Source organism: Pteropus vampyrus, unplaced genomic scaffold, assembly GCF_000151845.1.
Source record: "Pteropus vampyrus isolate Shadow unplaced genomic scaffold, Pvam_2.0 Scaffold347, whole genome shotgun sequence".
NCBI lineage: Eukaryota > Metazoa > Chordata > Mammalia > Chiroptera > Pteropodidae > Pteropus > Pteropus vampyrus.
In genome coordinates, this window is record NW_011889128.1 from 1,976,026 (window position 1) to 2,001,100 (window position 25,075).

The 25,075-nt window shown below is 47.4% G+C and overlaps 2 protein-coding genes across 23 annotated transcripts; one reads left to right on the forward strand and one right to left on the reverse strand.

Moving 5' to 3' along the window:
* Positions 1-6,712: 6,712 nt before the first annotated feature.
* On the forward strand, positions 6,713-19,181 carry ATXN2L (ataxin 2 like). Of its 22 annotated transcripts, none has more exons than XM_023522414.1 (24): positions 6,713-7,545; positions 9,063-9,099; positions 9,292-9,348; positions 9,436-9,507; positions 9,883-10,033; positions 10,438-10,562; positions 11,861-11,952; positions 12,351-12,551; positions 13,200-13,375; positions 13,536-13,646; positions 14,147-14,359; positions 14,448-14,519; positions 14,758-14,828; positions 15,007-15,302; positions 15,382-15,451; positions 16,006-16,152; positions 16,273-16,345; positions 16,439-16,626; positions 16,973-17,102; positions 17,199-17,320; positions 17,485-17,697; positions 17,875-18,118; positions 18,391-18,427; positions 18,674-19,181. In XM_023522414.1, the coding sequence occupies exons 1-23, from the start codon at positions 7,247-7,249 to the stop codon at positions 18,420-18,422; spliced, it is 3,192 nt and encodes a 1,063-aa protein (XP_023378182.1). In that variant the 5' UTR covers positions 6,713-7,246; the 3' UTR covers positions 18,423-18,427; positions 18,674-19,181. The 22 variants fall into 22 exon arrangements, with proteins under 22 accessions (XP_023378182.1, XP_023378183.1, XP_011377076.1 ...); XM_023522415.1 differs by having other exon boundaries at positions 18,697-19,181; XM_011378774.2 differs by having other exon boundaries at positions 17,875-18,064.
* Positions 19,182-21,306: 2,125 nt separating this feature from the next.
* TUFM (Tu translation elongation factor, mitochondrial) lies at positions 21,307-24,839 on the reverse strand. The gene is made up of 10 exons (XM_011378779.2): positions 24,680-24,839; positions 24,382-24,576; positions 23,764-23,930; positions 23,401-23,505; positions 23,153-23,317; positions 22,882-23,014; positions 22,693-22,797; positions 22,420-22,571; positions 22,215-22,334; positions 21,307-21,670 (listed from the first exon to the last, which is right to left on the reverse strand). Exons 1-10 carry the CDS (start codon positions 24,720-24,722, stop codon positions 21,497-21,499), a joined length of 1,359 nt encoding a protein of 452 aa, XP_011377081.1. The 5' UTR covers positions 24,723-24,839; the 3' UTR covers positions 21,307-21,496.
* Positions 24,840-25,075: the final 236 nt, after the last annotated feature.

A 25,075-nucleotide genomic window follows, 5' to 3' on the forward strand; every position in this document is an offset into this window, starting at 1 on the left:
AATGTCAAGCTGCTTTATGCAGGATGTCAAAAGTTAAAACAAGAAACAAGATCATCATTCCCACATAAACATGTAGTAGCTGTATTTTCCAAGCTCAAAAAACAGTTCCAGCAGCATTTTCAGGACATCGATATAACCACAAAGGAAATTTTCATATTTCAAAATCCATTTAACTGTGCAATTAAGCCAAGTCTACCTAACGACTGGAAGTAATCAAACTGCAATGTCACAGTGTCATGCTAAAAAGCAAATATCAAGAGAAGAATCTAATAGAATTCTACAGATGCCTTCCAAACGATGAATACGCTTGAGTAAAATCATAAGTTTGTGTATTGATTGTATTTGGCAGTACTATCTGTGTGAAAAAACATTTTTAAATCTGAATTAAGAGGAAAACGTTTGTGATAGATTTTAAAGATAAGGGACACTTAACTTTGAACTCCAATTAAGCAAAATGTCATACCAAAAAATATCCATTATTTTCATTAGTAGATTTGTGTTACAAAGATTATTATATTTTTAATTTTAATAATTTTTAATTATTATACTTTTAATTTTACCAATAAAATTTATTTTCTTTGTTATACAAGTACCTATATAATATTCTCATTTTTGTTTGTTGTCCCACCACACCCAAAATTATTTACTATTTGGCCCTTTACAGAAAATGTCTGCCAACGCCTGCTCTAGAAAATGCAAAAAATCTATAGAGACAGCAAATTAGTGGTTGCTTGTGGATGGGGGGCTTGCAAAGGGGCAAGTGGGAGAGATTATAAACATCACGAGGAAACTTTTGGGGGATGGATATGCTCACTATTGTGATTGTAAGTAATGGTTTTACAGGTGTATACATGTCAAAACATAAAATTTGCACTTTAATCATGTGTAATTTATTGTATTTTAATTATACCTCAATTAAGCAGTTTTAAAAAATTAATTTTGAGTTGATAAAGTACAATGACTTCAATTCAGTTTCACAACTTTCTTATGTGTTTTTCTGGGCACTGATTAGGAAAGAACGGGATTCTGAAACTTGGAATAGGGATGCCTAATTGAACCACGATGAAACTGATAATCTTAAATACCCAAATTTTCTGAGCCTCTCATGCCAGTAGAACCATCTCAAGGGGAGCAGTGCTCCTTCCTTGAAAACTCTGTGACAACCTCTTCTGAGACAGATTCCTTGAAAGGGGATGATTATCCTTAAGAGCACAACTACTGCTGTTGCCATTAGACCCATAACGAGGGTCAAATCTCCGTGTGCTCCAGAGGATTTAGGTGCGCACTATAACCCAGGAGGAAATAACATATAGCAAAATAAGTGCAAGACTTGCTAGTATTTATCAGCAGAAACCTGGGGAATGTGTGTAGAAAACGACCCTAACGGTGTTAGACCAAGTAGAGCAAAATGCAGCACTAGGTTGCATCAAATTCATTGATATGGGTGTACTTACTAGAGACTCTGGATTTAATGCATTGACTCATGCAGCTGGAGGTGGCCCTAACAGTTTACTTGGTAAGCTGACTGAAACCTGAACTTGACAGTGGCCTACCTTTAATGAAGTTGAGATGCCAGAACTTCCCTGCCATGGTGTAGAGTAGAAAACCCAAAGGCTTAGGGACATAGGAATATTAGAGTATATTTATCATGTGAAATGAACATACTCACCCCCTAACTATATTCCACAAGAAGGCCTATAAGACACTTCCTTCACTAAGGCATTGAGAAATGCATTGGTGAGAAAAGCACCTGCATTTTTATTTTCAAATAATTTTTAATTGCAGTTGCCATATATTAGTTTCAGGTGTACAACATGGTGATTAGACATTTATATAACTTACAAAGTGGTCACTCTGCTAAATCTAGCAATGTCACAAGTAATGTCAAGCTGCTTTATGCATCTAACACCATACATATTTTTACAATATTGACTATATTCCTTATGCTATACTTTATCTCATCATAACTATTTTGTAACCACCAATTTGTGCTTCTTAATCCCTTCCCTCTTTTCACTCACCCCCACAATCTCTCTCCCATATGGCAACCATCAAAAAGTTCTCTGTATCTATGAGTTTGTTTTATTTATTCTTTAGAGTCCACATTTAAGTGAAATCATATGGCATTTGTCTTTCTCTGACTTACTCTACTCAGCACAATAACTCTAGGTCCATTCATGTTGTTCCAGATGGCAAGATTTCATTTTTTTATAGCTGAATAATATTCCACTGTATATATGTACCACTTCTTATTCATTCATCCATTGATGGACACCCAGGTTGCCTTTATATTTCAACTATTGTAAATAATGCTGCAATAAACATATGGATTCATATATCCCTTTTAAGTAGTGTTTTGGTTTTCTTTGGATAAATACCCAGGAAATGGGATAATTGGGTCCTTCTTTGTCTCTCGTAACAGCCTTTGTTTTCAAGTCTATATATTTTCTGGTATAAGTGTTGCTACCCCAGCTTTTTTTGTTTCCATTTTCATGAAACATCTTTTTCCATCCCTTTACTTTTAAGTCTGTGTCCTTCGATGTGAAGTATGTCTCATGTAGGAAGCACATGTAAAGCACCTGCATTATTAAAAAGCTCTGTTGTTGCTCTTTGTGTAAACCAGGTATTACTGTGGAGGATGGCACCACTGAAATGGGCTCCTGATTTCAGTGGGGATAATAGAAACCTTCATTAGCAGAGGCCACATGACAGCATATTGCCGCTGAAGATGGGTGTGTCTGCTCTAAAGGGCAGCAGAGACATACCAGTTATCAGAATGCCTTAGCCCCACTGGCAGTGGCTAATTGATCAGCATGTTTCTAAAAATGAATAATTGGCCAAACTACTGTTTACTAGTGACTGTATGTTAGGGAGAAGAAAATATCCAGACTTTTTGAGGATACTAGATACTAGCTCTGAACTGACACTAATTCCTAAGGACCCAAATGCCACTGTGGCCTACCAAAGTGGGAGCTTACAGTGATCAGGTAATAGATGGAGTCTTAGCTCAAGCCCAACTCAGAGAGGGCTCAGCTGACCCACGGTCCCACCCTATGGTTATTTCCAAGTTCCTGAGAATATAATCGGAATAGACAACAATGGCAACTGGCAGAAGCCCCACATTAGTTCTATGATTCATGGAGTAAGAACATTATGGCAGGAAGGGCTAAGTTTTCACTTAGCCCTGCAACATCCATTTCCTATCAAGACAGGAATAGAAGCAATATCACATCCCTGGAGAAACTGCAGAGATTAATGCCACCCTCAAAAACTTGAATGGCAGGAGTTTGACCTGCGCAGACATCAGATGGATCTTGGAGAATGACTGTGGACTACTTTAAACTTAATCAGTTGGTGACTCTAACTGTAGCTGCTGTCTCAGATGCAATATCCTTACTGGAACAAATCAACACAGTCCCTGGCATGGTGGAATGGCTTACTAAAGATTCAGTTATGGTGTCACTTGGAAGACCACACCCTAAAAGGATGGGGTTCTATTTTACAGGATAGAGTATATACTTTAATCAGAGACCATTATATGGTGCTGTCTCCCCTACAGCCAGAATACATGAGTCTGAGAATCATGCAGTAAAAATGAATCTTGCTCTTCTCACTATTATACTTAATTACTCACTTGCAGAATTTTTGCTTATCTTGGCAACTTTGAGCTCTGCTTAATTTGTGTGTGTGTGTGTGTGTGTGTGTGTGTGCGCGTGTGTAGTAGGTTACATATATCACGTTCTTTTCCCCCATACTACTTCAGTGTGTATTTACTATAATATACTTTTACATATCTATAGAGTTATCACATTCAGGAAATTTATCAAAGATGTAATACTTTATAACCTATATTCCAAATTCATCGATCTTCCCCATAATGTCTTTTGCGGGGAAGGAACAGTGACTATCTTTTATAGCACTTTTTTCCTAGATCTAGGCTAGGATCAAGTATTTCACTTGTTAGTTGCTTTAGCCTCTTTTTAAATCTGGAACAGTTCAACTTTTCTTTGGCTGTCATGCCACGGACATTTTTGAGGAATACAGTCATTATTTCTCCTGTATGTTTCTTCTTTTAATGTGTACATGTATATGTTTATTAACAGTATTAATGCATGGGTTCTTCCTTTATTCAATGAGTTATAATGTTACTATACTTATTTTGATGCTCAAATTGTGACAGATTTGGCCTCTTTAAGATGGCTCCTGTGTCTCTTTCATGCCCTTATAATTTTTTTTAGTACTTATTTTCTGGCTCAAGCTCATCTTCAAGCTCATTTGGTACCTTCTTTACTCCTGCCCAGGCTGCAATCAGCCATTTCTTCAAGGAGCCCTAGGTCCTTTCTGTAGAATGATATTTAGAAAGCAAGATTTGGAACTAGATATGCGTAAATCCATCTATCCGTCTATCTTATTTTTTCCATAAATTCTATACTGATAATTTCCATTCTGATCCTCACAAAACTTTTGGTCACTTTTCTCATTCCATATATGTTTCTCCCTACTTCCCCAGTGAGAACCCTGGCTCTCAACGTCTATATATTTACTCATGTGCTCAATCCACAACACAGCCAATAGTTTCAGAATGGTCAAAGCCTTGCCCTACAGCAAACCTAAGAATAATTCAAGATTTATTTGCTGTTATTTTTTCTTTAGACAGAGGGTGCTTGAAAGTTCCTTGAATCAGTCCTATTTTTTCCCCTTCAGTGTTATTTTTATTAATTTAAAATAGAGTTGGGTTCATTTATTTACATCTATATTCGGATTTTAGGTACCCATAATCTCTGTTGATTTAATTTTTTGAATATGTTGACCATTAACATGTGTTGAAAAGTCAAAACCATATGAAAAGGTATACTCAAGGAAGTTTGCCTTCTCCTTAATCAGAGCTCTGTGGCTTCTTCCTTCAAGAAGAATGTAACCAAATAACCAAGGATCTCTCATTTTCTCTACCCATCTTAAGTAATCAATTTTGTTTTCGGTTTAGTTGAGTTTTTCTTTGCAAAAATTTGCAGATACGTTTATGTTTTCTTATTTCCCCTTCTTCCTTGCACAAAGGTACTTTGCTTTCTTCACTTAACAATATATTCTGGAAATCACTCCATATCAAGTCAGTGGTATAATTTCTAAATTGCATATAAGACATTTCATTCATTTACCAATTGAGTGACTGTGTGCCAGCCGAGTTGGAAATGAATAAAATACAGTGGACTCTAGTGGAAAGGAGAGGCAAAATTATCACAGTGCTCTGAGAGCCCAGAAGAGGGAGTCAATAACAGGATGTTTGAAAGGACTTGACAGCAGAGCTTGAAGAATGAGAAAGTAGGTGAAAAACAGCACATGTAAAGGCAGAGTTGAATAAGAGCAAAGCATGTTGTGGAAATGGAAGCTTAACAGGGCTAAAACTTAGAACTGAGTGTGGGAAGAGGCTGTGGGTGGGGGAAACAGGAGTGTCCATAATGAGGCTGGAGAGGTGGCATGGCACCAGGTGGTACAGGTAATGCCAGGAAAAAGCTGGACTGTTATTTAGCTATTCAGGTCTTTAAAATACCACTCAGATCCATTCACTTCAAAGTACCTAATTGACTGCCTGCATTGTGCTAGGTACTGCAGGAGCAGTAAGATCCCAACCCTTAGGGAGCTGCTACTAGCAAGAAGACAGAATTCAAGGAGCTCTTAGAGAAAGTGTGGAAAATTGCAGGGCAAGCACACAGGAAGGGAGCCTAACACACTTGAAGCTAGAAGTGAGGCAGGAGTGAAGGAATACTTCACGAAGATTAAGGCAGATTTTTATCTAGGTGTGTGCATTTTGTGGGGGAAGAGGGTTTGAGAAGAACTCCAAAGCTAATGCCCAGAGTGAAGTGAGTCTGATATTTGAATTAAGTCCACAGACTTAATTATTGCTTTACTCCATTCTCCACGTGGCAAAAAGGCTTTTAAAATACAAATCTTACCTCTTCGTTTTCTGTAAAAGGCTCCCCACTGCTTTGAGGATAATGTCCCTCTTAAAAATCTGGTCCCAGGTTACTTATGTCTCCAGTTTCATTTGTTTTTAACCTCCACCCTCTTTAATTTTATTCTCTAGCCATGCTGAAGTTTTCTTAGCTTGTTCCATTCTGTTCCCCCTGCCTAGAAATCCATCACCCAAACCTGGATTAGGTGTCACTCCTGCTTTCATCTAACTGAAATCTACCACTAGCCTGAACTGAGGGCAGGAAGTGGTTTAATTGGTTGTATCCAAAGCATCTAGCCCAAATAATTTTAAATGAATGAGGGCAGACGGGTGGAGCATTTTGAACTAGACCCTAGGAACTTTGTCCTTCAGTCTCTTTATTACCACCACAGTTTAAGGGTTCATTCTAGCGGATGGAGAAATCATTTAGGTTTAAAATAATTAAAGTTTAAAATAATTTGGGATTAGGCGCAGACATCTGCAAAGATCGGCGTCCTCAAACCGATAACCTTAATGCCCAATAGTCTTATTTAAAATAGATAAGGTAGAGAGTAGCTCCTAATGAAACCCACCATCGCCACGGAGGAGCCACTTGTCTAGTCCCGGGATTTTTTTGCAATTTGACTCCGCCCAAAGGCCTCCAAATGGCGGAAGAACTGCACGCTGTCTTGATAGCTCACACTACTGCGGAGGCATCCTGACGCTACGCCGGCGGCGTGGGCGGGGCAGCCGGCTCTTCCTCTCCGCTTCTTCGGCTCCTCCCCCAGCGCTTCACACGCTCATTGTGAAGCGACAGCGGCCGGCCGCCTCTAGGGCTGTGAGAGACCTAGAGACCCTAAATCCTTGGCGCGCGTGAGCGCCCGCGATGCTCCTTCCCCATTCCAAAGCCTAGGGGCGCGAGGTTCACCTTTCTCTATTCTCCCGCCCGAGCTAACCGCCTCGGTGAGCGCGGACAGCGCGCCGCCGCTCCCTCCCCTGCCCCTCCCCCTTCGGGAGCTCCCGCCCGCGCGCTCTTCCCCCTCCCTTTCACCGGCGACGCGCACGCGCGCCAGGCCGGCTCGCGCCCTCTCGCTTTCCTCCGGCCCGCGAGACCCCCCTCCCCTTCCGCCTCGCGGCGCTTTCTCGCACCGCGGTCTTCTATATCCAACCCCGACGCCGCGGGGCTCCCCCCCGCCCGCCAACGGCGGGTCCCCAGCTTCCCAATTCCCCTTGCTTCCCGCGCTCTCCGGCAGGGGCCTAGCCCCGGCCTCCTCTCTCCCTCCCTTCCCCCTAATTCCCCTTCCGGACGCTGCCATCATGTTGAAGCCTCAGCCGCCACAACAGACTTCCCAGCCCCAGCAGCCGCCCCCCACGCAACAGGCCGTGGCCCGCCGGCCTGCCGGGGGCACCAGCCCTCCCAACGGCGGCCTCCCGGCGCCCCTAGCCTCTGCCTCGGCTCCCCCAGGGCCTCCCGCGGCCGCTTCCCCCTGCCTGGGGCCTGCAGCCGCTGCCGGGAGCGGACTCCGTCGGGGACCCGAGGGCATCTTGGCACCGCAGCCGCCGCCGCAGCAGCAACATCAAGAGAGGCCAGGGCCAGCGACCATCGGCAGCGCCAGGTGAGAAGGGGTGGGTTTCTGGGCGCGGGAGCCCCGGCTGCGGGGCGGTGGCGACTCGGTTCCGGCCCGGTAGCTGAGACCTGATTACAGCCGCGCGTGACGGGCTCCTAGCCTGGCTGCTTTTGAGGGGTGCCAGGGGGATTGGGGAACCCTCCGTGGGGCTGGGGGGTGGGCCCCCTCAAATCCTAACAGGTCGGAAGAAAAGGGTTCCCCGGCAGCCACTGGGACATTTAGGGGCCCTGCTCCACTCTCAGAGCCTAGTCAGGGCTCGCAGCTGGGCCTAGAGGGCAGGCAGGGCGCATCCCTCCAACACCGTCGGAACGAAGAGTTGGGGGGGTGAAGAGATGATCGGGGTCCCCGGCTCCATTACCAAGGAGGGTCTCGCGGTCCCGGTTTTCAGCCAATGGGGAGTCAGCTGTGGGAAGGGGTCCCCGGCCATAGCCAATGGAGGGGGGCGCGCGGCCCACAGTTTGGCCAATGGGGAGGGAGGGACTTGGGAGCGGGTGGCCACCTCCCCTTTCCTGGTCTGGCCAGTAGGAGGGGAGCGGGGTGGGCGGGGGGACGGAAAGAGAGGCAACTGGGAGGACTGCGGGCCGGGAACCTCCAACGCGTGCGCGCGCTCATTACGTACGTGTGCGTGGATGCTCTTGTCTTATGACCCAGGCGTTCGCGAGCCTGGGGTAACATGGGGCAGTGGCCAGGAGTGTGCATGGAGGGAGTTCGTGGCTGAGTGGTGGACACCCCACTCGGGTTCTTCTGAGTATGGGTTAATGGAATTGAGCGTGGCGATACACGCAGGCGCAGAGGGTTCTGATAGCGGGAGGAGGGTTTTTGAAGAGGCCCGTGGGCTTTAGTGCGCAGGCGCAGAGCGGGCGAGGCCTCCCTGTGGATGGCTCTTGCGGCTGCGCTGTCCCCCAGCCCCGCCAACGGCCCTCTCATCACCCTCCTCAACCGCCGGTTACATCAGCCAGCGAGGAGCAGGGTTACCAGGCCATTGATGACCCCTCCCAGAGTGGGTAACGGGCTGAATGAGTAAAGAGGTCGAGGGGGTGGGCTATAAAGGGAGTACCCTCCTCCCAGTGCTTGAGGGGTAAAGTTGCTGAAAATGATTGTCTTTCCTATTTCGGAGGTAATGTGCTTGAGCTAGGTACTTCCGAATCTGCACTCTCTGTTTTCACCTTTATATTTGAGGCGGGTTATTGGTTATTGAATACTTTATCATTGGTCTGTTGGAAGCATGCAGCCCTGGCCTCTTGGAGAAAGTGAGATGGTTGTGTCGAATATGCTGTTAAAGCAGTTGACAACAGTTGTTGAGGTTTGTTTTACTAGCATTAGGAAGAAATGTGTTTAATGGCTTGTAATGCTTATTCCTTTATGGGATGAGAGTTTGAAAATCTTGTTAATTAATCGTAGCCTAAATCAGCATCTTCACATGGTATGGTTTTGGGATACAAAGTCCTTTGTAATTAATTGTGTAAGAGGGATTGAACAAATTTAACTTAGTTGTTTCCTTACAGGGGACAAAGCACAGGAAAGGGACCCCCACAGTCACCGGTGAGTGCCTTTTCCTCCCCAAGTTAGAGGTGTAAAAGACACGTATGTTGAGGTGCAGAAATTGTCAGGTGGGTTCAGAAGACCAGGGGGCCCAGCACATATAGGTGGGTTTATATGGAGTGTGGGCTTTTAGAAGGAAAGTGTGGTGTTGACTGGCTATTCCTCTGTTTCTCTCTACTGTGTTACTGACAGGTGTTTGAGGGTGTCTACAACAATTCCAGAATGCTGCACTTTCTTACAGCTGTTGTGGTAAGTGGATACCTAACCACTGGGTTGTTTGAGGAATGTATTGCATCTCTTTGCTGGAGACACTTCTTATTTTTCCCACTCTCCCAGGGCTCCACTTGTGATGTAAAGGTGAAGAATGGTACCACCTATGAAGGTATCTTCAAGACTCTGAGCTCAAAGGTCAGTATACTCAAATTAGCTTGTTTTTAGAGTTGCATGGAAGGAGGATGATGAAATAGTCTCATTGAAGATGTGGATTGAGTGGTGTTGGTTAGTGTTTTGGCCATTAGTTATTTCTGTGCTGAAAATAGTGCTGCAAGCTTTGAAAGACATGGGTGTGAAATTTGAGGGCTGGATGCTTTCACTGTTAAAATGCTTAATTTTAAAATATAAATTTTTAAGTTTGGGACTTTCGCCAAGTCCTGTGGCTGATGTTGAGAAGACATCACACGTGTTGGGAAAAGTTTAGAAAGGGTAAGAGAAAAATAGTCATATTTTTGCTTTCATGTTTCTTTATTACTGACCTTTGGGTGTTGGAAAACGGGTCTTTTTTAGTTTGAACTAGCAGTAGATGCTGTGCACCGGAAAGCATCTGAGCCAGCAGGTGGCCCTCGACGGGAAGACATTGTGGACACCATGGTGTTTAAGCCAAGTGATGTCATGCTTGTCCACTTCCGAAATGTTGACTTCAATTATGCTACTAAAGGTACTATGGCAGGCTGTTATGTCAGAGCCACTTTCTGTGAGCGGAGGGCATAGAGCAGTTACAGGATAACTTGATTTTACCCCCCACTCCCACATATCACCACCCTCTTTACCATTTTTTTTCTGAAGAAGACTGCCGGATTTTTCTTGAGAATGTGTCTTGATGTTTAAGATAAAGTAGGATGAATTAGGTGTATGTTTTGGTTCTTCATATTTTCTTTGTTTTCGGCTTCTTGCTGAACTATTAAGATGAGGCTTTTTATGTTGGCGCCTGCCCACCACCCCCACTTACAAGCCCTGAGACACACACGCTTTTCTCTGCTTCTGAACTATTTGGGGAGGAGGGGGTTGTAAAGAAAGAAGGAACTGACACCTGACTCCTGATCTTCACCTCTGCCCCCACAGATAAGTTCACTGATTCAGCCATTGCCATGAACTCGAAGGTGAATGGAGAGCACAAAGAGAAGGTTCTTCAGCGCTGGGAAGGGGGTGACAGCAACAGCGATGACTATGACCTCGAGTCTGACATGGTACAGTTTCCCTCCCTGACCCTGCGAGCTAGGCAGCCCTGCTGCCAGTGTGTGGGGTATAGGCACTGACATCATTCCTAGAAACGAGTTGCTGCTAGGGAGGGAGGAGGAACATCTTTCACTATTGCTTGCTCATGGCAGTCAGATTTCAAATGGAAAGGTACAGAAAAGAACAAAACAAAAATATCTGTTCTCCTACTATGTGTGATTAACTACTTTTAACATTTGCTTCATCTTTTAAGAAAAAGTATAGACAAGAGTAAGTACCATGTAAGCCCATTTCTCTTCTGAAAAACTACTGTACTTTGATCATTTAAAATTTCTCATGAGTAAATCCATTGCTATTTAGCTATTTAATTTACACAAGAATTTACTCTTCCTGTCTGTTTTTGAATGTTTTATGTTAATACATAGTTCTAGTTCGTTGCTTTTTAACTGTTGTCTACTGTTCTGTTTGTATACATGCCTATATACGTATATCTACCAAATCGTATTTATCTCTTTCTTTACTGATTGGTGTTCTGTTGCCATTATTTTGTTATTAAAAATAGTGACTTACTGAATTTTTAGAACATGTACTCCCATGCATGTATACCGAAATTACTCTGAAAATGGATTTGTTAGGTCTCAAGGCTTCAGTTTTCCTAGTTATTGCCAATTTGTGCCACATTTGGTAGTTCTAGTTGATATTCCCACCAGCCATGGTTTTTTTTTTTTCACTCTTGGTTTGGTTAGATTTTTAAATTTATCAGCCTGATGGAGAATGACAGGTCATTGTTGTTTTCCTTGCTAGGATTTTTTTTTTTTTTTTTTTTTTTTTAATTAAAAAAATTTTTCAATTACAGTTGACATTTAGTATTATATTAGTTTCAAGTGTACAGAGTAGTGGTTAGACATAAAATTTACGAAGGGATCCCCCCACACACACACAGTTTATCTAGTAACCACCTGGCATTTTATATATATAGTTACTAAGTAATAGTGACTATGTTCCTTCTGTTATATTTTACATGTCTGTGACTATTTTGTAACTACCAATTTGTACTTCTTAATCCCTTCACCTTTTCATCCAACCTCCCAACCCCGCTCCCATTTAGCAACCACCAGTTTGTTCTCTGTATCTGTGAGTCTGTTTCTATTTTGTTTGCTCATTTTATTCTTTAGGTTCCATACATAAGTGAGATTGTGTGGTACTTTCCTTTCTCTGACTTGTTTCACTTAACATAACATGCTCTAGATCCGCTCATGTTGTCTCATCTTTGCTGGGTTTTAAAACATTCTCCCTACTCCCTTCCTAGTCTAATGGATGGGATCCCAACGAAATGTTCAAGTTCAATGAAGAGAATTACGGTGTAAAGACCACCTATGATAGCAGTCTCTCTTCTTACACGTGAGTATCTTGGTGGTGCAGTTTGAGGTGTGGGGTCACTAACCAGAAGAGCAGGTCTCTAGGTGAAACATAGCTTTTGTTCATGCTTTTCCTGGTGTCCAGATTGCCCTCTCCCCACTCCTGTTGTGCTCCCTCAAAGGTTTTATCCTTGATCCAGGCCACCTCATGGGTGGAATTAACTGCTTTCTTGTCCATTTGTCCTCTAGAAATTAAAACATACTTGAATATGTGCGTAAGTGTCCCTCAGATTCAGAGAGGACCATTAAATATGCTGAGTTGCTAAAGGGGTTAACTACTTACATACCTGAGCTTGTGACAGGACTAACAAATGTTTTTCCTTTTTCCCCTTTTGTACCCTGGCACTGGGATGGTGGTGGTCTGTGTGGTGGTCCTCTCAGGGTGCCCTTAGAGAAGGACAACTCGGAAGAGTTTCGTCAGCGGGAGCTGCGTGCAGCCCAGTTGGCTCGGGAGATTGAATCGAGCCCCCAGTACCGCCTGCGGATCGCTATGGAGAACGATGATGGGCGCACTGAAGAGGAGAAGCACAGTGCAGTCCAGCGGCAGGGGTCAGGACGAGAGAGTCCCAGCTTGGCGTCTAGGTATTGTCGAGGGCAGCCTGGCCTGTTTGGGGCTCATCGTATGGGCCAGGGCTTGGACCGAGAGCTTTGTACATTCTTGTTTTAGCTTCACAGCCATATGAGATATAGATTAAGAAATAGTTATTCCAAATTTCAGTCTAGAAAACTAGAGTGGTTAAGTGATCTGCCCATGGTAATGAGGCTAAAGATTATGGATTTACAGGAAAAAAAATTTTTTCAGAGTTTCGGTATGTATTTTGTGTGTGTGTGTGTGTATGTGTGTCTGTACATCCATCCATATCTATGTTTTATTCTTTGTGAAAATGAAATCAAACTCTGCATGATAATCTGTATCTTGTAAACACCTTGAACTACAATGTTGTGATACTTCTTTTTTCATAGGTCAGGAGTGGTGGAATTGTGGGGCATTGGCCAGGTTGGTCAGGTCAGGGTTGACACACAAAGTCATAAGCCTGTAGCCACAGAACATTTAACCAGGACAAATCTTCAGGTGGGATAGTGCAGAAAGCTGGAGCCAGGCATTTCGTGTGTGCGTACTTGTGCATGTGTGTGTTGGAGTGAGAGGTGGACTTGAGAAAGAAGGGCTTCATATTTCCAAAATATATGGGTTTTGCGGCTACTTGACCTTATTTGAACTTTCTTTCCCAGGGAGGGAAAGCATATCCCTCTACCTCAACGAGTTCGGGAAGGTCCCCGGGGAGGAGTTCGATGCAGCAGTTCCCGGGGCGGCCGGCCTGGCCTTAGCTCTTTGCCACCTCGTGGCCCTCATCATCTTGATAATAGCAGCCCTGGCCCAGGTTCTGAAACACGTGGTATTAATGGAGGTGAGTTATGAAGCAGACATGGGGATCGGGAAGCGGGGACAGTAAGGAGGTGGGAAGGGTAATTGAAAGGACTTAGATGGGTTGGAAGGATAACGCGTTGGTGGTAATGTAATAATAAATACTCTCCCTCTTTTTTCTCCCGTCTTTAAAAAAAAAATAGGCCCTTCCCGCATGTCTCCTAAGGCACAGCGACCTCTGAGAGGTGCTAAGACTCTATCTTCACCCAGCAGTAGGCCTTCTGGAGAAGCTTCTGTTCCACCCCCTTCTGCAGGTAAAATTTCAGCAGTGTTAAATGAATGGATAGAAATTTGTGGAAGGATATAAATGTCAGTGTTTGGAGTGCTCTCAAAGGTGTTTTGGGGGTTTGGATTTATGCTTTTTAGAAAAGAATTTTTTAGTTTCCTTTGTGCAGAAACCCCAGCATAGCAATCTATAGGTGTGCCTGGTGGCAGATGTCTTTTGTTTAAGTTAGTTGCCAGCATTTAAAACAAGAGAAATCATAGAAAATTTCCAATTTCTTTTGAAATACAGGAAGTTCTGCCAGCACTGACCTGTCTTGCTGTATAGCTCCAGTTGGCTGGAACTGAGTCATGACTATCTCTTTAAATCTTTCATGGTGCCCATGAGGCCATTTTACCTGCTTATGTTACCTGTCTTGCCCTTCTAGGCATTTAGGTTTGTGGTATATAAAAGAGTAGATAAACTTTTCTTGGTGTTTCTAGTAAGTCCTCTGTACCCATTGCTTAGTGACCAGCAGTAACCATTCTACAGCTTTCCCTTTTCTTTCAGTGGGCCGGATGTATCCCCCACGCTCCCCCAAGTCGGCTGCCCCTGCCCCAGTCTCAGCTTCTTGTCTTGAGTCTCCCATTGGCTCAGCAGTACCGACCTCTTCAGCTTCCATCCCTGTGACATCATCAATTGTGGACCCTGGAGTAGGCTCCGTTTCTCCAGCTTCTCCAAAGATCTCACTGGCTCCCACAGATGGTAAGAGCCAGATGGTTGAGGGCTGTGGACAATGTGAAGTGTGGTTCTGGACAAAAGGACCTTCAGGCATCTGTCTCTTCTTGCTCAGTAAAAGAACTTTCGGCCAAGGAACCTGGGAGAACTCTGGAGTCCCAGGAGCTGTCTCGGATATCTGGGAAAGGTGAGGATTGTTTTTATCTGCTGACATCTAATACTCCTTTGATCAGGAGAGCATTTCAGTTAGGAAAGTTGTTGGAATTTAGAAACAATGTCTATTAGTTCTTTGATCCTAATTTCTCTGATAAGATTCTCAGGAGCTCCTCTTTTGTTTTTGGTTGTTTTGTTATGTGTAGCTACTGGCACTGTGTAGCTACTTTGAGAAAAGAAATGTGTATTTTCTCTTTTACTGTTTCTAATAGTCTCTGGCCTTCAGAATGAACAGAAACGCTTTCAACTGGAAGAACTGAGAAAGTTTGGAGCCCAGTTTAAGGTGAGAAGGGTGGGAATGAGCTAGGATGTTAATAACTGAAGTTGAAGGAGGTGGGGGGCGCTTATGGAAGAGGCATAGGATTAGGTGAATTAGAAGTGATGAGAGCAAGGGTGAAAGAATGAAGCAGGGCCTGGGGTCTGGACTAGACAGTGCTGTATGTGTGGTTCTTTCCTTTCAGCTTCAGCCCAGTAGCTCTCCTGAAACCAGCCTGGATCCTTTTTCTCCTCGGATCTTAAAGGAAGAGGCCAAAGGGAAGGAAAAAGAAGTTGATGGTCTATTGACTTCAGAGTCCATGGGGTCCCCAGTCTCCTCCAAGACAGAGTCCATATTGGATAAGGAGGACAAACCGCCCCTGCCACCAGCAGGAGGCACTGAAGGGCCAGATCAGCCCCCACCACCTTGCCCAAGCCAAACCGGCAGCCCCCCAGTGGGCTTCATCAAGGGAGATGACAAGGATGAGGGCCCTGTTGCTGAGTGAGTGGAGTGGGGAGCTGGGTGGGTGTCGGAGAATGAGGAGCGAGCCATGAGGATTTACTTTATTTTTCTCTTACAGACAAGTGAAGAAGTCAACATTGAACCCCAATGCCAAGGAGTTCAATCCCACAAAGCCTCTGCTGTCTGTGGTGAGATGGGATAGGAGAATATGGACTTTGGTTTCCACAAAAGAGGTTTGGGAGTAGGGTAACAACACTGAAGAGGGAGGGGAGCATTTGACTGTCAGGCAGTGAGAGAGGAGACATTGTGAAAGTATAGAGATAGCAGCAGTTGGGCTGGTTTGGTGAAAACAAGTTTCAGGACTGAGTGGCGAGGAATGTGATGTTTCTGACAAGTATTTATAGGTTTCTCTCTGGGACTTAGCATTTGGCTCAGGGAGTATCTCAACATGGTAGTTATGAGCATGGCTTCAGTTAGGCCCACCAATTTTGGCTTAAACCCCTGCACTTGTAAGCTTTGTGTTCTTGGACTAGCCACGTAATTTCTCTGTTTCCTCATCTATAATTTTAGAGTGCCCCCATGTCATAAAGTTTGATGTGAGGCTCAACCAAGATAAAGTGTAGCATGTGTTTAGCACACAGCACTCCACGAATGCTGTTGCTATATAGGTGGAGGCTGGGGAGTGAAAGCAGATAGAAAAATTGTGAGATATTTTACATATGTTGTCTCTCATCTCTTACAGAATAAATCCACCAGTACTCCAACTTCTCCGGGGCCCCGTACTCATTCAACTCCCTCCATCCCGGTGCTGACAGCAGGCCAAAGTGGGCTGTATAGCCCTCAATACATTTCCTACATACCTCAGATCCACATGGGACCAGCTGTTCAGGTAAGAAACCAAGTGGGCCCAGGTTAAGTAGGAGGTTTGGTTGGGCTAGCTGAGGGACCAGGTCGCACGTGTTCTGGGCATTTGTAAATAAGTCGTTCAGCCTCGTCTCCTTGTTTCTAGGCACCTCAGATGTATCCATATCCTGTATCCAACTCAGTGCCTGGACAGCAGGGCAAGTACCGGGGAGCAAAAGGTGAGCAGGGTCTGGAGAGGCAGTCAGTGGGGCTGCCTAATACCTCCTGGAAGATGGCGCTTGAGCTCTGCACTATTTTCCCCCCACCCCCAGGCTCCCTGCCCCCCCAGCGCTCGGACCAACACCAGCCAGCCTCAGCCCCTCCAATGATGCAGGCCGCCGCCGCTGCTGGCCCACCTCTGGTGGCTGCCACACCTTATTCTTCCTACATCCCCTACAACCCACAGCAGTTCCCAGGCCAGCCCACCATGATGCAGCCCATGGCCCACTATCCCTCACAGGTGACTTGAGGCACAGGAGGGACATGGGGATGCAGGAGCCCTGCTAGAGATCCTGTCTTCTTCACCTCCTAGACTCAGAGGAGCTGGGTGAGAGAGGCAGGCAGTGTTCTGAATGGTGGTGTCAGATTTGAGCTTTAGTCCTGGCTCCAGTAGGACCCGTGGCAAGGCACTTGAACACCCAAGCCTTAGTTTTTTTCTATAAAGTGTCGATAAAGTAGCATCTACATAGTTGGGTGATTGTGATTGTTAAACAAGGTAGTTGTGACAAAGCCAGAGTAGTGCTGTGCACAGGTTATGCCTTCCAAGTCCTTTGCTGTGCCAACCATTTCTCTCCTTGCCACTCTAGCCGGTGTTTGCCCCCATGCTTCAAAGCAACCCACGCATGCTGACGTCAGGGAGCCATCCTCAGGCCATTGTGTCATCCTCCACCCCTCAGTACCCTTCTGCAGAGCAGCCCACCCCCCAAGCCCTTTATGGTGAGTTCTGCTATACCATCCCCCTCCCCTCCAGGCTGTGCTCCTCAGCTCCTCCAGTGTGCTCAGCACTTATTCTTTCCCTCTTTCCTGCTGTAGCCACTGTTCACCAGTCCTATCCACACCATGCCACGCAACTCCATGCCCACCAGCCGCAGCCGGCCACCACGCCTACTGGGAGCCAGCCACAGTCCCAGCATGCAGCCCCCAGTCCTGTCCAGGTGCCTGCCATGGGGGATCTGAGTGACTGGGGCAGGAACGGGTGGTTGGAAGTGAGGGATAGAGCTAGGGGTAATTCCCCAGTGGGGTGGTCAAGAGGTCAACAGATGAAAGGCCTGGGTACCAGAAGAGTGGGTGGCACTCACCCTTCCCCTCCCCCTGACAGCACCAGGCGGGGCAGGCCCCACACCTGGGCAGTGGACAGCCACAGCAGAATCTGTACCACCCAGGGGCCCTGACAGGCACGCCGCCTTCTCTGCCACCGGGACCTTCTGCCCAGTCCCCTCAGAGCAGCTTTCCCCAGCCAGCTGCTGTGTATGCCATCCATGCCCACCAGCAGCTGCCCCACGGCTTCACCAACATGGCCCATGTTACCCAGGTAAGAGCCCAGAGGGACCCACTTCCTCTGGGTCTGTTCTGCTGTGAGGACCTTAACCATGGGACTATCCCATTCCTGAGTCTGTGGTGCCACCTTTACTTAGTGCTCCCAACATTAAAGACTCTCAGCCTGTGTCAAGGTCCTTTGGTGCTCCTAGCTACTTTCTTTTTTCTGCAGGCCCATGTCCAAACTGGAATCACAGCAGCCCCGCCCCCTCACCCTGGGGCTCCCCACCCGCCCCAGGTGATGCTGCTGCACCCACCCCAGAGCCATGGGGGCCCCCCCCAAGGCGCAGTGCCCCAGAGTGGGGTGCCTGCACTCTCAGCTTCCACACCCTCACCCTACCCCTACATCGGACACCCCCAAGGTGAGCAGCCTGGCCAGGCGCCTGGATTTCCAGGAGGAGCCGATGACAGGATTCGTGAGTTCTCGTTAGCTGGGGGAATTTGGCATGGAAGAGCTGATGGGCTGCAGGTGGGGCAGGATGCACGGGTTCTGGGTGGGGAGTGAGGGGTCTTGGAGGCAGGGCTGTCCCACAGGGCGCCCGCCGACCTGCACCTGTCTGTGAAGTATGTAGGGTGGGCAGAAGCCACAGTCGCCGCCGCCAGGGGCTTGCTCCTGGCTCTGTCCTTTGCTTCCCTCCGTCCTCGCTCAGTTGTGATCCAGCAGCCCCCCTCCCCACTGCCTCCCCAGCTCTCAGTGACCCCGACTGTCTCCTGACTTAGCCGAGGTAAGGTCAGCGCAGCAGACAGGGCCAGGCTGGGGTGTGGGGGGCTGAGCTGGGCACACGAGTAAGGGCTCTGGCTCACTGGGAAACAGCGTTTGATCTGTGCTTCTGACAGCCCCATGAGACACCTTGAGGAGGCCGCTCCCACCCAAACACTCCCCCCCACACCCCACACTGGACGGCATTGGATGAAGGGACAGCTGCTTGGGTTCTAATGCTCCTGCTCTCTTCTCTTTCCCCTCCAACCAGTTCAATCTCATCCCTCCCAGCAGCTCCCCTTCCACCCCCCGGGGAACTGAAGATTGTCCTGGCCGCGACCTGAGACCTCCATGAGTGGAGGGAAGAGTGATCTATGTCTCTTCCCCCAGCAGCTCGGACCATCCCAGCCCCCCAATCCTCACTTTCCCCTGCCCTGGGGCTGGGGAATTCCTGCCAAGCACCTTGAATGGGAGGGGCCTCAGTGGGCAGGGCCAGGGTCCAGCGGGGTGGGAGGTTCCTTCTCTGCCCCTGCCCATCCCCACCCCATCTTGCCCTCCCATCCTCTTACCTCTCCCCTGCTGGAGACGGAAGATCTTTTATTTTCTATTATTTATAATCTCAGACTTGGGCCCCCTGTTCTTTCTTCCCCATTAACTTGAGTGACCTGCGTGAGAGACAGATGCCCCACAAGGATGGTTGGACAAGGACTTTTACTTTTTATTACATAAAAATACTATAAAAAATTTAAAAAAAAAAATAAAATTTTAAACTAACTTAACCTGCCTGTAGTTTTCTCTTTGGGGAGTAGAGTAAGATAGCTGTCAGTCTTAAATGTGTGGGATGTGGTTCCAGAGACGGGCATTGTAGCTCTATAGCCTGAGGATGGTGCCCTTTTGGCTACAACTACTGCACAAGTCACCCAACCTCCCAGTGACTTTCTAAGTGCCTTGTGAATTATGTTCACTGCTTTACACTGAAAAGCACTTTAGTGTACATGGCCACTGGAAACAGGCCTGACTGGTGAGAAGTCTTGGGTGCAGGTGAGACCTATAAAGGCAAAGCTGCTAGTGGAAGAAGAGGGGGTTGGGGTTTAGAGGAGCAGGAGCTAAACGGGATTAAGGACAGGACAAGAACAACCAAGCTTGGGGCGAAGAGGTAGAAAACACAGGCCTCAGAGGTGTTTTTTTTTGAGGTAGTTTGGAATTCTTATCTGACCTGACCTTGGTCATCTTGTCTGTAAAATGGAGATAATTTCACCCTTAGGGGATTGTGAGGATGGAACTGGTGCTCAGCAGTAGGCAGGGGCATTTCAGCTCTGACCAAAGCCAGAGAAAATTGGCTGAGACCAAGACAGGACAGATGAAGATTAGATACTGGGAAAGAATTTCCAGGGTGTGAATATCTGAAATCTGGTGGACACGGGAGTTGAGGGAGGAAGGGGAGGTATGAGATAAAAGAAGAAAGGCATTGTCTGTAGCAGCTGATTGGCTGCTACATTAGGCTGTTTTGAGGTCCCAAGTTAGAGCTATCTTAAGGGATGTCTGTTGGGGTTGGGCAGTGATGGAAAAAGCAGGCACAGGAAATCTTTCAGTTGGGCTGAGGGGACACAGATGTCTAGTACTGTGATATAACTGTGTTTACTGAGTAGTCCTTTTGATGCTTTATGGAAGGACTGTAGATTGGTTTTAACTTATCTTACCCCTAAGAGCAGAAATCCTGAAGTTGGAACTTCACCTCCAGTAAGGAGTCCCCCTGAGACTTTCTAGCTTCACCTTGGACACCGAGGGTAAAACAAGCAAACTTGCCTTAAGTCCTCCTTCTCTTGGGCCTCTCTCTGGAGTCATAGATGAAGTTCTGTTTCTCAAAACTGCTCTCAGTTTGGAGGGCCTCCCCTCTTAGGACTACTTATCAGTAGGTTGTCTGAATATACTCATTTGTCAGGATCCACGTTTGAAAGGTGGCCATTAATCCCCGCTGAATGTTACTTCTGTTTGGAGTCAGCATCCTCATCGGTTATTTTAGGTTTTAAAAAAATCTCAGCATTTTATCCCCTGTATATTTGATAAACAGCCTTTTTCTTGATTTTAACCCATTTCCCACTTGCCCTAAGAATACACGCTGGCAGTGCTTGAGGCAGTAGCGTTTACCCCTAGATAACTTATGGATTACAGTCCTAACCTTACCCCCAAAGTTTGCCATGAAATATCTTGCTTTTTTTTGCATCGCTCTAGTGTATCGATAGTTTTTGGAAACGTGACATTCTATTTATAGCATTCTGTTTTTAGTAGTGGTGTTTCTATTTACGAAATACTGTTTAATTCTTGATTGCTGAAAATGCTAAATCCTAGAAAATGTAGCATTCCTATGCATATTAACACTGGCAGCGAGCAGCACTTCTTTTCAAATGTGAAAAGGGTTAAACCTCAAAAAACAAAAAGAAACCTTCATTCTACAACTTTCTCAAGCCTGTTTAGAATTAAGACAGTGGTTAATCAAGTACCTCTTAGGTGCTGGTTCTAGTGGTAAGATACAGTCTCCAGTGTCAAAGCTTAAACAAGGGTGGCTAGACATTAACAGCCTAGTAGATAAATACTCAAGGAAGAAATGAGGTGGATTTGGCACCTGAGCAGAGCCCATGCTGGCTCCAGGTGGTAACAAAATCCTTTCCATTGTCTCCCAGGAGGATAGCCAGTCTTTGGCTTCTCCCTTAAATTGTCACAGCAGTAATGACAGCTTTTTAAAAAAGGAACTTTTCCAGCCTACACCACAGAGATGAACTGAGGCTAGAGAGAACTCAGTTAAAATGGCTCAGGGATATCTCAAAGCCCATCTGTCCCAGGCTTCAGCTCCATTTTTATATACCTTTATCGTTCCAACTTATACAAAGGACAGGAGACCCAGGCTAGCTTACTATTCACAGAACAGTTTATTGACCTACCTCACCGGGCAGGCTACATGGCCTCTTCTGGCAGGGAAAGTGTCAGTCTAGCGCAACTGCTAGGTTACAGTCTATGCCCTGGGAAGGGGGCACCAGAAGGAGCGAACACTGGCCAGTGCAGCCCTGAACTCAAGAGCCTGAGCAGAGGTGCAGACTCAACTCCACTTGAGATTCTTGTCCTCCTCAGTCATGACTGGTGTGTCAGTGACAAGGCCAGTGCCGATGGTCCGGTTGCCATCTCGCAGGGTAAAACGCTGACCTTTTTCTAAGATCATTGGTTGCCGTAAGATAAGGCTAAGCTTCAGGTCCTCCCCAGGCATGGCAAGCTCCTGGAGGGGGCAGAGACAGGAATTATGCATAGCCTTCAGGATGCCTTCATTCCAACTGTTTGCTGGCTACCTAGGTTCAAGTTTATGGGGAAATGCAGCAGGATGATTCTGGGGACAGCTTCATTCCAGCAGTCAGGCAAATGCAAACAGCATATGCAAAGGCAAAAAAGGACCAGTGACACTGTTCTTAAGGTACACTCGGGAGAAAAAATGTTGACATTTTGGGTTATGCAGGTTTCTTAGTCACGGACTTCTTTGAGCCCTATGTATAGAAACACTCGAGAAGAGGAATCCTTTTCTGGGAAGTCTTCCTGTGGGTAAATGCCAGTAAAGCTACATTTTTAGCCTAGGGAATACTGGATGAGGGCTTGCTCCCCCTAAATCCATTGATCCAGACCCTTCCATGACTAGTTTCATTTATATCTTCAGTCAGCCTCTCTTCACCTAAGGAAGTCCCCATACTGTCATAACTTTGGTCCTGTGAGGCAAAGCTTATATGAAGAGTGCCCCTTCTGCTCCTTCACATTCGCTATATCCACCATACCTTCCCTGGAGGCAAGATGACACGACAGGCCATGTCCCAAGTCAGGGAGAACATGACAGGCATGAAATGGGACACAAAGGGCTTGTGGCGGCCACCTTCCTCTTTGCTGAGGATGTAAACCTGGAAAAGAACAAGTGACTAGAAGCACTGCTTCTCTAGGGGTCAGTTTGGCTCAGGCCGGCCCACCATCATCTGGAGCCCTCACCTGTGCCTCCACCTTCTGGTGGGGCTGGATGGAACCTGGCTTGGCCATGACCAGGCCACGCCTCAGGTCTTCTCGCTTCAAGCCTCGAACTAGGGCCCCAAGGTTATCACCTGCCTCTGCCCTCTCCAAGCTCTTATGGAACATCTCGATGCCTAGGAAGGAGGAGAAAAGACAAGGGAGGATGGTCTGGGTCAAAAAGAAGGCACAGGGGATCTGTAAGAAGAGAGGTCATCCTGGAGCCAGCTCCTGGGTCCCAAAGCTTCCTTCCTATACCTGTCACCACAGTGCGAATGTTCTTGTTATGTCCCAGGAATTCACACTCATCTCCCTTCTTCAAAATTCCACGTTCTAGCGTACCTGTCACCACTGTGCCCCGGCCTGGGAGGGGACAAGACAGAACATCAGAGACCCTGGGTGAGGCTCTTGCTAGGGAAAAGAAAAATCAATGAGCACAGTCCTCACCAGGAATAGAGTAAACTGACTCTACAGGCAACAGGAAAGGCTTCTCCAGATCCCGGGTGGGCACCGGGATGTGAGTGTCCACAGCATCCAGCAGCTTCTGCACAGACTTCAGGCCTAGTTCAGGGTCACGTTGCTATGGGCGGAGGTGACAGGACTCTGAAATTTTCATTCTGCTTATGAAGAACCACTCCCCAAACTCAAAGCAGAGCTCTAAGATGCCCATCCAGCCCCATCCTTTGCCACAGCAGCCCCTGCCTGACCCTGCCTTCACCTCAAGGGCACAGAGGGCAGAGCCTATGATGACTGGAGTCTCTTCCCCTTTGTAGCCAAATTCAGTGAGCAGTTCTCGGATTTCCAGCTCCACTAGCTCCACCATTTCAGAGTCCTGGACGGCATCTGCCTTGTTCACGTATACCACCACATGCTCTACTCCAATCTGTAGACAGAAAGAGAGATGGTGTCCTGAGTGGCCCAACTCCTCACTTTTCATCTTTCCACTCCTACCCAGGCTCTGCATACCTGTTTGGCCAGTAATAAGTGCTCTCTGGTCTGGGGCATGGGGCCGTCATTGGCTGCCACCACCAAGATGCAGCCATCAAGAGGGGCAGTGCCTGTGATCATATTCTGGGTAAGGAGAGGAGAGGAAACACTCAGCCTACGTGAACAACCTCCTTAGCTCCACATCCATCTAGCCAAGAACAGCAGTTAGGAACTGAGGCTCACCTTTCTTTGCCATGAGGAGATGGCAGAGAAAAGTGAGCCATGCGCAGAAATCCATGATCTCAAACCTATACATCTTCAGCATCTGAACCTCCTCCCCCACAAGTCTAATATTTTTCCTGACAGGAGGCAGCTCCTGGCTGTCCCCAGCAATGCTCTCACCTTAACATAATCTGCGTGACCCGGGCAGTCTGTGTGGGCATAGTGGCGGGCGGCAGTGCTATACTCCACATGGGCTGCATTGATGGTGATACCACGGGCTCGCTCCTCTGGAGCATTGTCAATTTCCTCGTACTTCTTATACTTGGCCCCACCTCCCTCAGCTAAAACTAATGGAGGGAAGAGAACACACCTCTCAGCTAAAGTTGCAGAGATAGAAGCAGGGTTCAGGCCACACCCCTGGGTCCTTCCCACCTAAACAAGGGACACCCTGGGATGATAATCCCCTCTCTCAACTCCTCAGCAGAGGTAACCGAGACAGAAATGTTAAAAGTCCTTAAGATCCCGCCCAGCGTCTTCTCTAGGATAAAGCCTCTGCTCATGAGGCTGTCCCCATAGTTGGAGGGTGGCCATTCAGGGTCCCCCCAATTTATGCATCACAAAGTTCTTCATGTTCAGGGGAAATCTGTCTCTTGCATCTTCCAATCTACCGCCCACCCGAATTCTGGGCTCCTGGCACTAAACACCTCCAGCAGCCACTCTGCTGGCCCCGCCTCCCTGGCTCCAGGTCCCGCCAGCAGAGCGGGCCCTGCCGGATGCCCCCACTCCAACCCCGCTTACTTTTCGTGATGGCCGCGGTCAGTGTGGTCTTGCCGTGGTCCACATGGCCAATGGTACCCACGTTCACATGGGGCTTGTCGCGCACATAGATCTTCTTAGCCTCCACCGCCAGGCCGCGGCACAAGAGAGACAATGCCGGAGCCTTCGGCGGCCGCAACAGACCCTGCAGTAGTGAGGTCGGACCGGCGCCCAGCCCTGCCGAGGCAGAGGTTTGGAGTCAGGGCGCGGGTCCAAGCCTGGCCACTCCCGACGACCCCCACGGGTCCCCAGCCCGCCACCGTTCTCCCTTCCCCCTCACCGCCGAAGAGGGGCGTCGTGCGCAGCAAGGTGGTAGCCGCCATCGTGGTCGGACTCACGCCCCGAGGGCCTGGTACCGAGTACCGGGTGCCCGCGCGTGCACTAAGGAACGATCAATGGCAACTGGAAGACACTTCCGGCGGAAGTGAAGGCCGGGAGGGCAAGTCTGGGCGCCTCTAGCCGCCAGTTTTTATGGCCAGCTCCGCCGACTTCCGGGAGCGGGACGGAAGACGTCCAGGAAGGTAGATGCTGGCGTCTCAGGGGCGGGGCGGTATGGAGGTCTCCATGACGTACGCGGACCTCGCGGGAGGAGGGAGTCCACGCAGTCCTCTCTGGAGGCGCCGGGAGAGGGAGGTGTGGAGCATCCCATGTTACACCAGCGTCCCGGAGGCTCCCG